Source organism: Palaemon carinicauda, chromosome 41 (assembly GCF_036898095.1).
Source record: "Palaemon carinicauda isolate YSFRI2023 chromosome 41, ASM3689809v2, whole genome shotgun sequence".
NCBI classification, from domain to species: Eukaryota; Metazoa; Arthropoda; class Malacostraca; order Decapoda; family Palaemonidae; genus Palaemon; species Palaemon carinicauda.
Genome location: NC_090765.1, coordinates 26,198,958 through 26,214,797, shown reverse-complemented (window position 1 = coordinate 26,214,797; position 15,840 = coordinate 26,198,958). Strand labels below are relative to the sequence as shown.

The window sequence follows — 15,840 nt, the reverse complement described above, 5'->3', positions numbered from 1 at the left end:
GCTTCAGAGTTGGCAGCTATTACAAGCGGAGGACCTCAAGGATCCGTCCTTCGCCCACTGCTATTTCTGATCTACATTAACTACATAGATTTATGATTAGTAGAATAGCCAAATTTGCCGACGATACTAAACTAGGCATAAATGTTGCCAACTCCGAAGACGTAGAAGCCTTAAGAGAAGATCTAATTAAGCTAGGAGAATGGTCCAAAAAAATAGCAAATGCCTTTCAATTGTGGGAAATGCAGTCATGCACATAGGTTATAGTGACCTATCATCAGATTACGCACTGCTTGGTTCTGAATAGAAAGTGTGGACCCAGGAGGAAGATCTAGGTATTACTATCAGCAAGGATTTAAAGTTCACCAAAGAGAGCATAAAAGCTGAAAAGAAAGCACCAAAAATTAACAGGTTACATAAGGAGACAATTCAAATACAGATACAAAGACACTGTACTACGGCTGTACACATCTCTATAAGGACGCCATCTAGAATACGGAGTCCAATTCTGGGCTCCAAGTATTCAGAAGGATACAGATAGACTACAAGCAATACAAGCTGTGGCCACTAAACTAGCCCCAATACTAAGGCAATTTGGATATAGATGGAGGTTTGAACGTTTGAAATTTGATCTACAAACTTGACGACTAAGGGGACAGTTAATAGAGGCATTCAAAATTCTTAAACGATTAACAAATGTAGATTACAACAATCTATTCACGATTATCACAAATCAGTACACAGGTAATGGATACAAACTGGAATTGAAAAGATATAACACCACTTAATGTGACAATATCTTTACATACAAAATATCAAATCCTTGGAATAGACTACCAGTGGATGTAGTAAACGAGTTCAAGAATAAGTTAGACAAGATCAAAAGAACTCCCCAAATGCTTAAACTAAATAGCTCTACCAGAGAGCATACGGAGTCTCCGTGAATCCAAAATCCTTGTATCTCTCTCTCTCTCTCTCTCTCTCTCTCTCTCTCTCTCTCTCTCTCTCTCTCTCTCTCTCTCTCTCTCTCTTTGTTTGCATGCAATTACATCCACAGTAATAGTACAGCATGATATATTAAACCACATGTTAATGTCAATTAGATAGTCTTCGGACGTGAAGTGACCTACGTCCAAGGAATGGGGTGCATTCTCGTCGTGTGCAGCGTTAGTGTGGCCAGATTGTCAGCAATTGGAGATGGCCAGACGGCCCTGCCTTTTTTCGTTCTCTTCATATCTCAACTTGCTGCCATTCTTTCTACAGTAGCGTCAATATGCGTAGAGGTAAGATTCATTAACCCCTTTTTCTGTATTTTACGGCCAAAATATAAATTATCCTCTTCTAAACATATCTGGTGTGTGTACTTGAATATGATCTGAGGAGGAAAGAAAAATATAGAAAGTTTCAGATTCTGTGCCTGACTAAGTTTGGAGAAAGAAAAAGCCTGGTCGTCCTTGGTATTTTAAATGCAAAAGTAGGTAACATAAATGTTTAGCGTAGTTGGTGTAAGGTTCCTGAAATAAATAAGTAAAGAAATGGTCTTATGGAGACGTGTTTGTGATAAAGTGTGATTGTTGGTAGCATATGACTTCCCCCAAATAATGTTCATTTGTTTTACATAAAAAAAACTGGTGAAAAGAATCTTACCGTGTTATTCAAGGCCTATTCTACAGACCTTGGTGTTATTAATAGAGTGGCAGGGTCACGTAGGACTTCTGCCGGAGACCACCTGCTGCGTTAGGGCCCTGGGGATCCCCGAAGGGGGCGAAAAAATATCACCTTGATCAAACGTAGAGGCGTACCATACACAGTGCATATCAGGATAACGTACACGCCACACTGATTAAGAAATGGTCCATGCCAGACAAAATCTCTGCTGCATTATGCCCACCAGAAACAAAACACTAGGCCTAAATTTAGGGTAGACCAAACATTCGTGGTACCACTTGAAATATATATATATATATATATATATATATATATATATATATATATATATATATATATATATATATATATATATATATATATATATATATATATATATATATATATATATATATATATATATATATATATATATCACGGAGAGTTCAGAATGACCAACGCCAGACAAATTATCTGCATTTATGCCTGCCAGAAGCGCCCAAAGTTGGTCACCCTCTGTTATAAAAAATTGGATGTGGATAAAACATATAACGTAGTGATAGAAACTACTTTATAATGAAAGATAGCATCTTGCAAAGTGACCCTTACCAGACATGCCGATTGCTGCATTACGTCTGCCAGAAAAAAAAAATATAGGCTAGACCAAACATTCTTGGTAACATTTGAAGACCAGTTTGTATAATTCTACGCAACTCGGGGAATTCAGAATGACAAACGCCAGACAAATTATCTTCATTGTGGCTGCCAAACGCCCAAAAGTTGACCCACCTACCCTTAGCTATCGGAAAATTGATATTAATAAAACAAAATGCTACTGAATGAAACTATTTGTTTAAACGAATGGTAACATTCTATTGGTATGTTATTCCAATTGTCAAACATTCCATCTACTGTATGAGGCCACTGACACACGCGCGCGAGCGCACACACAAACTTTGTTTGGACAACATAAATTGTACCAAACAAAACATTAGTACATGAAAATTCTCATATATGATATATATAACTTTCAACGAAATATATAATATGGCACCCTAGCAGTACCAGCTGAACTCGGTTGAGTCCCTTGTTAGGCTGGAGGAACGTAGAGAGTAGAGGTCCCCTTTTTGGTTTTGTTTCATTTGTTGATGTCGGCTACCCCCCAACATTGGGGGAAGTGCCTTGGTATATGTATGTATGTATGTATGAAGATGCTTTGTAGTTTTGTTAGATCTGCAAGTTCCATCAGAAAATATATCCTATAATTCTAATGTTACAATATATGTTGTGGGACAAATTCAACTTTACTTACCATTACCTACAGAACATTACAAGTTGCAAGCCATCTTTACTTTCAGAGTCATCATTTCACTATAGCTCGGATGCGGAATTATCAGCGTATTCATACTCTGCAACATTATAATCATTGTAATTTTCAGCCTCATGACTTCCTATAGTCCATTTCTTTTAGCGAGGCAGATTTGCACCATCTCGCAGCGGTGCCCTTTTGGCTCGGAAAAGTTTCCTGATCGCTGATTGGTTAGAATGATCTTGTCCAACCAATCAGCGATCTGGAAACTTCTCCGAGCTAAAAGGGCACCGCTGCGAGTCGGTGCAAATCTGCCTCGCTAAAAGAAATGGACTATAGTTAGATTTTCATCCTCAAATAGAACAATGGGTTCGGCAGAGTCCGTGAATCAAACAGGAACGTAGCATCAAGGCATTCTTTATAGTTATGCAAAGAAACGTTATAGAAACCCGATTCGAATTTTACTATGGAAGTTGGAAGATACACACTGGATAACATGCCATGGAACACCTAATCATTTTATAATCAATTCCACAATCCTTGATTTTGTTACATTGTACCGAAAATGATGACGTTGTCAATCTTTGTTTAAGTAAATTTTGATATAATTTTAGAAGTTTAGAAGTTTAGAATTTTTTTTTTCTTGACTTGTTAGAGGCGTATCCCGATATCTTCTTTAGATACACTAAAAGAATTGGACTTCTCAGTCCTAATGTTACAAAAATATTAATGTCTTAATCAAGTTAAGAATGTCTTCTACAATATGGAAACAAGCCTCGATTATTTTTTTTTTTTTTAACGCTGCCAAATATACTAGAAGAATTTATGTATTCGACTGTTTGTATTCATACGACTTTTCTTAAACCATTATTAAGTACTCCACAATTGGTACCTCGTTCGTATTATGAGTGGATGGAAGAGCAAGCGGAGGGGTGTTAAAGGTAGGCTATATCTAATCAATAGTTATAGTAAGGGCAAAACTGAAAATTTATTGAAATATTAGTTGGAAACTAAAGCTAAATATTATGCTTTGAATATAATCAAATTAACCTTATAATAAAAATTATAAATTAGCTTATGAAGAAATGAAGTGAAATAGGATATGGTTACAGATGATGGTGCTAAAGTTGAAGGAGTATATAAGGATTATGCATAGGCCTAGTTACAGGATGGGCTCGAAGATCGCTGGGACGTTTTTGCATGTAAAGAATCACAGGGTTGGGGAATAAAAGGAATGAATATTGGGATAGTGAAATCAAGAGGTTAGAATGGGAACAGTAGTGGTAATCAGGATAGTGGGACAGTCAAGTAGAAAGCGAAGAAAGGTAACCATTCTGAGGTTAATTTTTAGGGAAGAAAAGAAACGTATTCTTTGAGGAGTTATATGCAGAAAATAAAGTTACTGAATAAACGTATCTTAGAATAAAAGATACATCTGGGGAAAGAATCGGCTGATGGAGTATTTAGAAGGTTAGTTTAATGTTGTTAATAAAAATGAAGCAATTGTTAATAAAACACGATGGTAAAATAGTGCTAATTGAATTTGGAGAGGTTTTTTGAGTGCAGAGATGCCTAATGTTGCAATGGCCTCATTCCTTGTCACAGAAATTCAGGCTATACTAGGAAGACTATATGAAATTGAACCTTTGGTAATATAAAATTTCATAATTTTACATTGATTCTATAAGTGGTGTAAAGGGAAATGACGGCGTCGGATCTACCTTTACGAGCAGTAAAATTGGGGGATGAAAATACATTTCCTACTTATGAATACTTTGCCAAACATGCAGAATGAAGTAGAAGAATTAGTAAATTTCGTAGAATACGATTGTAGGTAAACAGAATAGGCTGATCAAATCAACTCTGTTTTTGGCAGAACTGTAACTTATATTTTGCCAAAATGTATAACGCATCATCATTATCTCCTACGCCTATTGACGCAAAAGGCCTCGGTTAGATTTCACTAATCGTCTCTATCTTGAGCTTTCAAATTAATACTTCGCCATTCATCATCTGCCATTTCAGTACAGTTTAATGACTAAGATTTTTGAACCTGAGATTAGTTCTATATTTGAGAGTAGAGGAAAATTTTTCAAAGATCTAATTTCTTGCGAAGTATAATTTTTTTGTTTTGCCTCTCTTTCTCATACAAAAATAATTCTCGGGATGAGTAACTAAGTTTCGCATTTAGACACCGTCTGCCTTTTAATTTTTTTTTCTCCGTTTATCTTCAATTACCCAACTTGCCGGTCCATCTTTAAGGGATTTTTAAACTTGACTGTTTTAGAAATGTTGGTATAGTGGCAGAGCCAAGAGAATCAATATGGTCAATTAAACGATGGAACAAAGGTTGTAATTAGTTTTAAGCAATACAAGCAAACAAGTTTATCTTTAAAGAAAGTATCAATCTGCATTATTCAGTTCACCCATAACAGGTACAAATATTTTTTTAAGAGAACACATTACGGCTTACTCAGAAGTTTATTATTCTTAAGCTTTCAACACCGTCTATATACTTCTTGTCTTTTTACAGGTACTTCTAAAAAATGACGGACGCAGTTTTTGTGAGCAGCAGTGGTGGCTGTACGTCTGGGGGTCATTCCTAGGTTTGCTATTTATGATCTTGAAAGAAGACATTCCAAAACTAGTCACGGATGTACAGGTATGTATATTCACGGATTTAAGGGCATGTGCAGTATCTTATTAATCTGTCAGTATATAGACTTGAACTTGGGAGGGAGAAGCAGGGGGATAAATAAAGGTTCTTCTTTTTCATGAGTGTCTAGTTTGTGAACTAAATGGAGGTGAGTTGTGCATTGTCTAAAAGCCTTCTGGGTAAGTACATAACGAAGCTGACAGTGTTGAAGTTTTATGCTTAAGGAATTATTACAAGTCATCATACAAAACTGAGAGGTGGAAATGACTGCCTTTTAATCTATCTAAAGCATGTAAATAGATATGTAAACATATACATGCTCTTTGGGTTTAGTCATTCCCTTGGACAATTTTCATTAAATACTAAAGCACTTGTGACACTTTTCTTGGCTTCGGGAATAAGGTCTTGAAGAAAAAGACGGAATTTGTTACTGTGCCGCTTCATTTATTCAAGTCTTACCAACATTTGTTTCAGTCATTAAATAATGGCTTTAGTAAGGGAATCTCTATAAAGATTTGATAGATTAAGATTGCCATCGCTCATTTTGGTATGACGCAAGTTTTTGTGCATGGGCAACCCACAAGAGATGTGGTTTAGAAAGATTCAAGTCGCTGGACAAGAACTTCGACGATGAGACGAGAACCAGTTCTATGAAGCAACAACTGTACGGGAATGGTACTTTCCCACACCACTTGGGACTTAATCAAATCAATATTGACCTTCCTACATCCATGGAGACTTTACTACACCACTGGGGACATTACTATACAATTGGGAACACTTCCACATCCCTTGCGACATTTGCACACCAATGGGGACTTCACAACACCCCTGAGGACTTTACTACACCACTAGGAACTTTACTACACCCAGGAGGTGGGGGTTTAATACAGGATGCTATAAGCCCAGGGGCCTCTACAGGGAAAATAGCTCAGTGAAGAAAAGAAACAAGGAAAAATAAAATATTTTAAGAATAGCAACATTAAGATAAACATTTCCTAAATAAACAATAAAAACTTCAACAAACAAGAGGAAGAGAAACTAGATAGAACATTGTGCCCAAGTGTACCCTCAAGCAAGAGAACTCTAACCCAAGACAGTGGAAGACCATGGTACAGAGGCTATAGCACTACCCAAGACTAGAGAACAATGGTTTGATTTTGGAGTGTCCTTCTCCTTGAAGAGCGGCTTACCATAGCTACAGAGCCTCTTCTACCCTTACCAAGAGGAAAGTAGCCACTGAATAATTACATTGCAATACTTAACCCCTTAGACAAAGAAGAAATGTTTGGTAATCTCAGTGTTGTCAGGTGTATGAGGACAGAGGAGAATCTGTAAAGAATAGGCCAAACTATTCGGTGTTTGTGTAGGCAAAGGGAAAGAACCGTAGCCAGAGAGAAGGATCCAATGTAGTACTGTCTGGCCAGTCAAAGGACCCCTTAACTCTCTGGCGGTAGTGTCTCAACGGGTGGCTGGTGCCCTGGCCAACCTATCGGGACTTTTATATACTAATGGAGACTTTAGTACCCTTCTGTGAACTTCACTACACCCCTAAGATTTAACTATGCATCTACCTTTTCTACCGTTTGGGGACTTCACTACACCACTTGGACATTCCCATATCCCTGGGAACTTAACTAGACCCTTAGGACATTTTCACAACCCTTAGCACTTCTCCACATCACATGTCGACTTTAACACAGTCCTGGGAACTTTGCAACACCCCTCAGGACTTTTCCACACCTCTGATAACGTTCTAACATCCCTTGAGGCTCTCCCATACCCTTGGGGCTAAACCCAAGAACCAGGATCCCAGCCCAGGAACCGGGAGCCCAGCCCAAGAACCAGGAGCCCAGCCCAAGAACCAGGGGCCCAGCCCAAGAACTAGGAGCCCAGACCAAAAACTAGGAATCCAACCCGAGAATCCGGAGCCAAGCCTGAGAATCAGGAGCCCTGCTGGGCTTGGATCATGGTTCTTGTAGCTTTGCCAACTTGCAATAGAGATCCTTGAGTGGGCAGAGCTCAACTCGATTACTCTCACAGCTTGACTCATTCCAGGCAGGAAGAATAGGGTAGCAGACTAATTGAGCAGGAGGACACAAGTGGTTGTCTCTGAATGGCCTATGAATCCTCGGGTAGTGATCGAGATCCAGACTTTGTGGGGTTCATAAACGATCAAATTTTTTCCGACCTCATTAAACCCCACACTGCAACTTTACTGTCTTCCAGTACCAGATTCGAGAGCAGCGTTCGAGGACGCGTTTCACCCCGTACTTTTTTGCCGTTCTGCCTGACTAGGAGGGTTCTAAGTCAAGTTCAAGCCACTTTTAGTCTCAATATAACTGTAATGGCTCCAAATTGGCCCCAAGTAGAATGGCACCCGGACCTTCTACTTCTGCTGGTGGAGGGCATGGCTACCCCTTCCCGACCTGTTGTGCCAACTAGATGTGAAGATACTCCACTTTAGTTTCACGTGGGGAGGGTATCTAGCATCTCCTCTCAGAAAAATGCTTTTCGCACTAAGTTGCGCGAGAGATGTCTGCACCTCCGGGGATCTTCAGCCTTCGTTTACCAAGCCGAGGGGGCCATCTTCTGTGGTTTGTGTCGTGGAAGGGGCGTTTCTCCTCTGAGCCTCTATTCCACTAACAGCAGGAAGGAAAAACGCTGCTCCATGCTCAGTATGAATGTTGAAAAGCAATGACAATGGCTCCTGGTTCTCGGTAAGGACTCCTGTTTTTTTTTTTTTTTTTTTTTTTTTTTTTTTTTTTTTTTGAAAGGCAATGACAATGACTCCTGGTTCTCGGTACGTGCTCCGGAATTTTTTTAATTTTTTTTTTTTGGACAACTACAGATTAACTACAGATAAAAACATGAAATTAATGTCGTCTTACTGGAAGTGAGTTGATTAAGGAAAAGGGGCATCTTTTATCTAGGGGTGGGAAGGTGTTTTGAGTTGATCGATTTTAACAAAAACGCAAAATCGAATGAGTGCATCCTCCTGAAGTTTATTTTATAAACCGCTGTCAAGCTGGAAATCTAAGCCTTTTTCTTGTTGTTTCCAATGCATTCCTTTAATTTCACTCCTAGATCACTAATGTGCTGTTTTTAATCATTTTCTTTTTGTTGCTATAAAGCATTGCTGATAACTACCTCTTCACTGTATATTGACTGCACCATTCTATATTGTTCAATGAGCTTGCTTTCATTACCATATAAACTGTATGTACTCACTTTTCACTTTCTCCTCATGTCTCTTTTGCAGGAAGTCTTGGATAACTGGCACCAGATGTCGTTGCTTTGGCTCTCTATCATAACTACATCTTTTGCTGGGCTCTGTATTCCTCACGTTGTGAAAAATCTTGATACTATTGTAAAGGTAAGAATTATCCATATCTTAAAACACATCTGTATAAAAGCTAATTCACTCAGCTAATTGTTTAATTACTCTTTTTTATTATTTACCTAAAAACTTATATTCTAATGATGTCATGATCATTGTATGAAATACTCTGAATATCACTTGAATTAGGACTTGGACAAGAACCGATTTGTGTATGAACTCGGGTAGTTTGATGGGAAGAATGCAATAGTTTTTAGCAATTATTTATAATAGATGTCAATTTATGCATTTGAAAAAAATACGCCATTAAAGAAAGTTCTATAGGCCTAGTTCAACTAATACAAACTGCTTTTTATACACGTGAAATATATTGTATTTCGTCAAGGAAAGAACTCGTTTACTAAGTTAGGTATATATTGATAGGTATTTTAGCTCATTTACTTTTTCATTGTGTAACATCAGAGCCATATTCACTAGACCGGCCAGAGTAAGGGACCACACATAATTACATTCAATTTGGTGAGACTGAGTCCGCTTGCTTTGGGATACATTAACTCGAAGTGAAAAGCATTTCGATTTCATCAGAGTAGGCCTATTGTTTCTTCTTATGAAAGCGGGATTCATTTAAATTCCACATAACTAGGGCATTGCACACTTAGCCATTGACCAGCGTAAAAATATCTGTACCAAACCATTATAAGATAGTGAACTTCTAATTGGGTCTACCGTGCGAAAGATCTCTTTTTTGAACCTTCTTTTATTTAAGAACTTGTTTATTTATGTATCCAATAGTGTAATAATCATATTGTGCAATAGTTAAAGCCGAAAGGTGAATTTCAATCTAGTTATGTTATGCCCCAGTTTAATATCCATTTAAACATAAGGAGAGGGGGAGTTTGTAAACTCTATGAAGTCAAAAGTTAGTTCAAAGAAATACCGGTTAGTTCTGTCCCATTTATTTTGATAATTCCAATAATTTCCATTTTTTTTAAATAAATCATTAACGTGCATTTATTGATTCTTTATTCGTCAGGATTATCTGGGTGCCTCCAACAATTTGCTACTTTCAGTTGTGATTGGTGCTTTGTTTCCAGCTGAATTCACCATCAGTTGGTTGTATGTGCTCTCGCTAGTTATACTCGTGGCAGGGATTTGGCTCTACGAGAAAAAGACTCTATGAAAGACGAAGAAGGAAACTGTCGAAGGTACATCTACTCTGCTTCAGCCTGTATTGTGATACATTAAATGGATTGACGAGCTATTCAGACGATTACTTCGTGGAAACGAGTCTCGGCAAAAAACATTTTATTAGACCATGTTCTAGATAAGTCCTGATCGAAGGTTTCTATTACCAAAAGTCTGCTATACTCGCTCCAACTGACTCTACTATTTACAGAAATCTGGCAGTTTGAAAATATGACCAGAAAAGAAGAGATGTATATACAGTATAGATCATTCTGGATTTATCATTAAAGTGCATGTGCCAACTTCAGATTGTCTGTGAAATTTATTTCCAGTATGAGTTTAATATATTGATGACATTATTCCAAATTCTTTAATCACAGAATCTTTTTGGGCAACGATACACCTACTTTTAACATAATATTTTACCGTAGTCCCCGCTTCCTTGTTTTTATATTGTCGTGAAACTTATAATTTATTGTTTACAGTACAATATTATGGATTTAGTCCAGTTATACCTTAGTGCTGAATCGATCTAATTACTGTTTCATTTGCCCTATAACCAAGATCTTGTACATCTCCATCATAAACAAGGCAACATAGAAAATTCTCGATTATTCTAGTTATACCACAAGAATCGATCTCAATATACTTAAGATAGTTTACTTTTCCATCATGGTACAACATAAAAAAAAAACTTTTCTAACATTTCCAGAGTAAGCCTTCTCTGTTATTCCGATTAAATTACTAAATATAATTCTATTTGGTCCATGAAAAATAAATCTGGTCTTTCTCCATTATGGGATATTCCCTCTTAGAAAATTATTCTCATCCTACCGCATGCATAAAGTCTATTTACTCGTTTATTCCATTTAAATCATTAGAATCGATAGAAATTTAATTCTACGGGTATTTTTCCCTTTGACAAAGGTACTGCACCTCCCTATCATGGGAGGATCCATTACAGATAATCTTCTCACGTATTTCGAGTATGGCAACAGAAACAATAAAGTTTTTTTCCTTTTTTATTATCACCGAACATTTAATCTTGGAAAATCATTCTCTTCTCACACTCAAAGAAGGGCAAGAAGAAAGCAGGTGCAACTGGGCAGAATATTTAAAAACAAAATATAAAATATAACCATGTCATTTGTAAATATTCAACATCAGATTAACGATACAACAGATACACGGGTAAAATTAACGAGATTTAACTACATAACACAAGGCGATATCACCAGGATTATCAAGAGAACAAAGAAAACCAACAGTGCGATTGTTCCTATATCTGAAGTAACTAGAGAAAGAAACTTTTCAAGTCTAGCCGAGATAATCATAACAGCAAATGCTAGCATCGATGAATGTAAGTTTCCCAAATCTGAGAAAATGGCTATAGTCTCACCGGTCCTGAAACAGGCTCTGGGTTATTAAGAATTAAGCTCTTATAAACCTATTTCGAATTTATCCTTTGTTTTAAAAGTGCTAGAATGCGTAATTCTTGAACAACTAGTCAGTCACTTAGTAATAGAAGCTTTGCCAGACAACCAGTCTGCTACAGAAAACTATATTTTAAGAAGACATCCATCTGTTCTGTTGTAAATGATATGCTGGAAATGATGGATGAAAATAAATGTTGTGTTTGTATTATTCAATCTTACTGCTGCTTTTGGTACAGTTGTGCATGAACTTCTACTAAATGATCTACGGTCTATCGGTGTTGAAGATCAAGCTTTCGAATATCTAAAAGACTACATGGTTGGCAGAAATTACTGTGTGCAAATTGGAAACCCCTTAGATAGAGGGGTACCTCAGGGGAGTGTACTTGGCCTAATTTTATTCTGTATCTATGCTATTCGTCTATCGAAAATACTACAAAGGCTTGGTGTGAAGTTCAAACTATTTGCGGACGATACAGAATTTTACTTCGCCATAAATAATGTAGACAACACTACTGAAACTCTAAACCAAATCCTTGATAGCGTTAGAGAATGGATGAAAAAAAAATTAAATTAAATGAGGGTTTATGGTGGCGGGAAAGAAAAAATAGCGTAAGAAACTTATGTGATATTAAAATAAACATAAATAACAACTCGACCCCGATATCTAGTAAAGTTCGTGATTTAGGCGCATTTCTTGCCTAATTTGTGTTTCAAGGCCCAAATAAATAATGTAGTGAACACTGTTGGTTATCATTTTAGAAAATTCCTTTTATAAAAAAAAAAGTACCTTGATGAATATTCTGTAAAGGAACTTAGTGATAAACTGTGTTATTACCAGGATTGACTACTGTAACTCCATCTACTTCAATCTACCTTAAAAAAAAAATAAATAAAAAGAAGGTGTCCCACCTAGAAATAGGATCACTTCATGCTAATTGATTTACAATGGCTGCCAGTTAAAGCGAGAATTTAATTTGAAATATGTACAATAACTCACCAAAATATCTAAGAAAATCACTACATATTATGCAGCCAAGAAATCGTGTTGATACAAGAATAGTTACAGATGGTTTCCAAATATTTGAACACAGACATATTAGATATGCGGCCCAAGACTATACAATAAGCTCCCACGAGAGATCCGAATTATTTAAGATATTAAGGCTATCGAGAGGAAACTGACGACTTTCTTATCCAGCAAGTGCTTTGATAGTGACGATTTAACTGTAAGGGATGTGAAATCTTAAATGCTCCCGAATGAACATGATATAATGACTGTGGAGGTCCAGTAGAGAGTAGGGTTCCCCTGCTGTACAGTACCAGATAAGCAGCCCTTAAAGTAAAGTAAAAGTAATATATTCATGTTCAGTAGGCAATATATTCTTGGAGATTCTTATAGACAAAACCATCTTTTCCTAGTTATTTCAGTTGACTAAAGCTTTCGATAATAAATTTGAAATCTCTAGATGTCCAGAACCTACAATGGGCATACACATTGAATACAATCATTTGAAACTATTTGTAACTATTCTCGTGTCCACACGATTCGTTGACTGCACGATGTGTTACAATTCTCTTGTGTCTTTTGGGCGTATGATTTAATCATTTGATGGCTTTTTGCACTCTATTCTAGCTTTAGTTGTAATTCATTTAGTATAAGAGTAGGCCTAATCTTTATTCGAGATGTTTTGTAATTCTTAAGTTGCACTTTAGGTAGATTATAGTAGAAAGAGTTGCAATAGCCAATCACGGTAATAACAGAATATCGTCAAATGACCCAATTATATATTCCATTTTATTCAAAAAGAAATATAGAAATTTATTAACAAAATCTTGGTCGCTATACCCATCTGGTATACTTTTTTTTTTTTTTTTTTACATTACCCATTACATCATTTAATAGACTATATAACTTTTTCATGTCTGGTGCTGCTGCTTCCTGGATCTATTTCTAATAGTATTTGGTTTTTACTCCTTATCAAATAATCATATTAGCATTTTGCCGATTTGTATTCTGCCAATGCACTTTCGGTTTTTAATCGACGCTAACTTTCATTCTGTAAGTATTTTCCCTCATTTTCTCTGGTTATTCAGTTATGCTCACCAGAAGAAACGTCTTTTGGAAAGGGGTTTTCCTAACGATTGTCTCCTGCACTCATTACAGGGGATATATAAGTTACAATTGTTAGAAAAAAACATGCATATTAATACCAAGAGCTCTAAAGTATACACTAATCAGTACATTATTAAGAGAAGTTGGTTCTTCCTGTTATGAAAACCAATATCCAAAATACTCTTCGGGTGTTGATGAAACAATTAAACTCTGTCAGATATACCATGGAAGATAACGCAAATGGGCAAAAGTAATTAATCAATGTGCCAGGGTCTCCTTAACGTAAATATCTAGATAAAGTAATAAAATTAATATATTCAATTGTGGAAAGACGATATGTGAAAGAAACATAACCTACAATGCAACTTTACTACAGATGGAAAGCACATAGGCCTATATAGGGAGAAAAAATCCAATTATGGAAATAGACAAAATTCAACACCACTTTTAAGGAACGTACTAACACTAGATCTGTCGTGGGGGAATAAATTTGAAAATACATATCGTCAATATAAATCATGTGAGCGGAGAAAGAAACTTTTGATGCTTCAATTACTAGACTACAAAAAATTACATACCACAAGAAACATATATATTTTATCAAAAGAACTATATTCAGAAAAGAAAGAAGACATAATAAAAGGCAACAACTAAAATAACAGAAATGAGGAAAACATTGAAATATAGGAATATATAAATACCACTGAAAGCCTGAGAAGAAATACTAAACAAACTGTAAACTAACATTAGAAAAAGTAAAGGGCACCAGCCACCCGTCGAAATACTACCACTTATGAGTTATGTGGTCCTCTGACTGGCCAGACAGTACTACATTGGATCTTTATCTCTGGTTACGGTTCACTTTCCCTTTGCCTACACTTACACTGAATAGTCTGGCATATTCTTTACAGATTCTCCTCTCTCCTCATCCACCTGACGACAGTGAGATTACCAAACAAATTTTCTTTACCCAAGGGGTTAACTACTTCACTGTAATTGTTCAGTGGCCACTTTCCTCTTTGTAAGGGTAGAAGAGACTTTTTAGGTATGGTAAGCAGCTCTTCTAGGAGACAGTACACTCCAAAATCAAACCATTGTTCTCTAGTCTTAGGGAGTGCCATAGCCTCTGTACCATGGTCTACCACTGTCTTGGGTTAGAGTTCTCTTGCTTGAGGGTACACTCGGGCATGCTATTCTATCTAATTTCTGTTTATATTGGTTTATTAAAGTTTTTATAGTTTATATAAGAAATATTAAATTTGTTGTTATTCTTAAAATATTTTATTTTTCCTTGTTTCTTATCTTCACTGAGCTATTTTCCATGTTGGGGCCCCTAGACTTATAGCATCCTGCTTTTCCAACTAGGGTTGTAGCTGAGCAATTATTATTAATAATAATAATAATAATAATAATAATAATAATAATAATAATAATAAAAAGATGAAAGATAATACAGGGAACATGGTCGCCATTACAAAGGTTACGGTTCTGAACAGGATTTGGTGGACAGTTGCGGAAGAGTTAATTTATGACAATACATTTGCTTCAGTGATATTTTTTAGAGCAAGAACTAATACGTTAAAACTAAATATTATAAATAGACACAATGGAGGGAATGTAAACTGTAATTTTTGTGAAAATGAGAGGAAGATTTGATACATTTTTTGTTATTTTGCCAGGAATATAGAAAAGGAATGAAGTAATTGAGCTACAGCAACCATACGAGGAAGACCCAAAGAAAATAGTAGGATTATTTTTATTTAGTGAAACAAATATAGAAAAGAAAAAAGAAGTATTGAACATAATGTGGAAGAAAAGACAAAACAGTACAAGAAGATAAGCGTTAGAGGCGCCGTTGTAAAGGCTAGGCCTCGCCCCAGAACCAGGGTTGCCAGATTATTTCAACTGGATTATCGTACATGAGCCTTAAAATTATCGTTTTCTCAACCATAATTATCGTACACAGTTTTAATATAATTATTAACGAGTTACATGATTGACTTATTTCAAAATATTTTAGTATAATTGTTTAATTAAACACACACACATACATTGTATGTACCTAAGGTATGTATCGTAAATCGTTCCGGACCCAAAATAATCGTACATGTACGATAATTATCGTACGAATGGCAACCTTGCCCAGAACCAGAACCA

At 36.3% G+C, this 15,840-nt stretch overlaps 1 protein-coding gene across 2 annotated transcripts in view; it reads left to right on the top strand.

Annotated features, from left to right (window-relative positions):
* Nucleotides 1-12,145, top strand: part of LOC137632228 (uncharacterized) — a 28,294-nt gene extending 16,149 nt beyond the window's left edge. For both annotated transcript variants that reach the window (XM_068364112.1, XM_068364113.1), the window contains 4 exons: nucleotides 1,101-1,280; nucleotides 5,487-5,615; nucleotides 8,872-8,985; nucleotides 9,983-12,145. In XM_068364112.1, the coding sequence (XP_068220213.1) occupies nucleotides 1,101-1,280; nucleotides 5,487-5,615; nucleotides 8,872-8,985; nucleotides 9,983-10,129 (570 nt within the window). In that variant the 3' untranslated portion in view covers nucleotides 10,130-12,145. The remainder of the gene's footprint in view (nucleotides 1-1,100; nucleotides 1,281-5,486; nucleotides 5,616-8,871; nucleotides 8,986-9,982) is intronic.
* The last annotated feature ends 3,695 nt before the right edge of the window (nucleotides 12,146-15,840 follow it).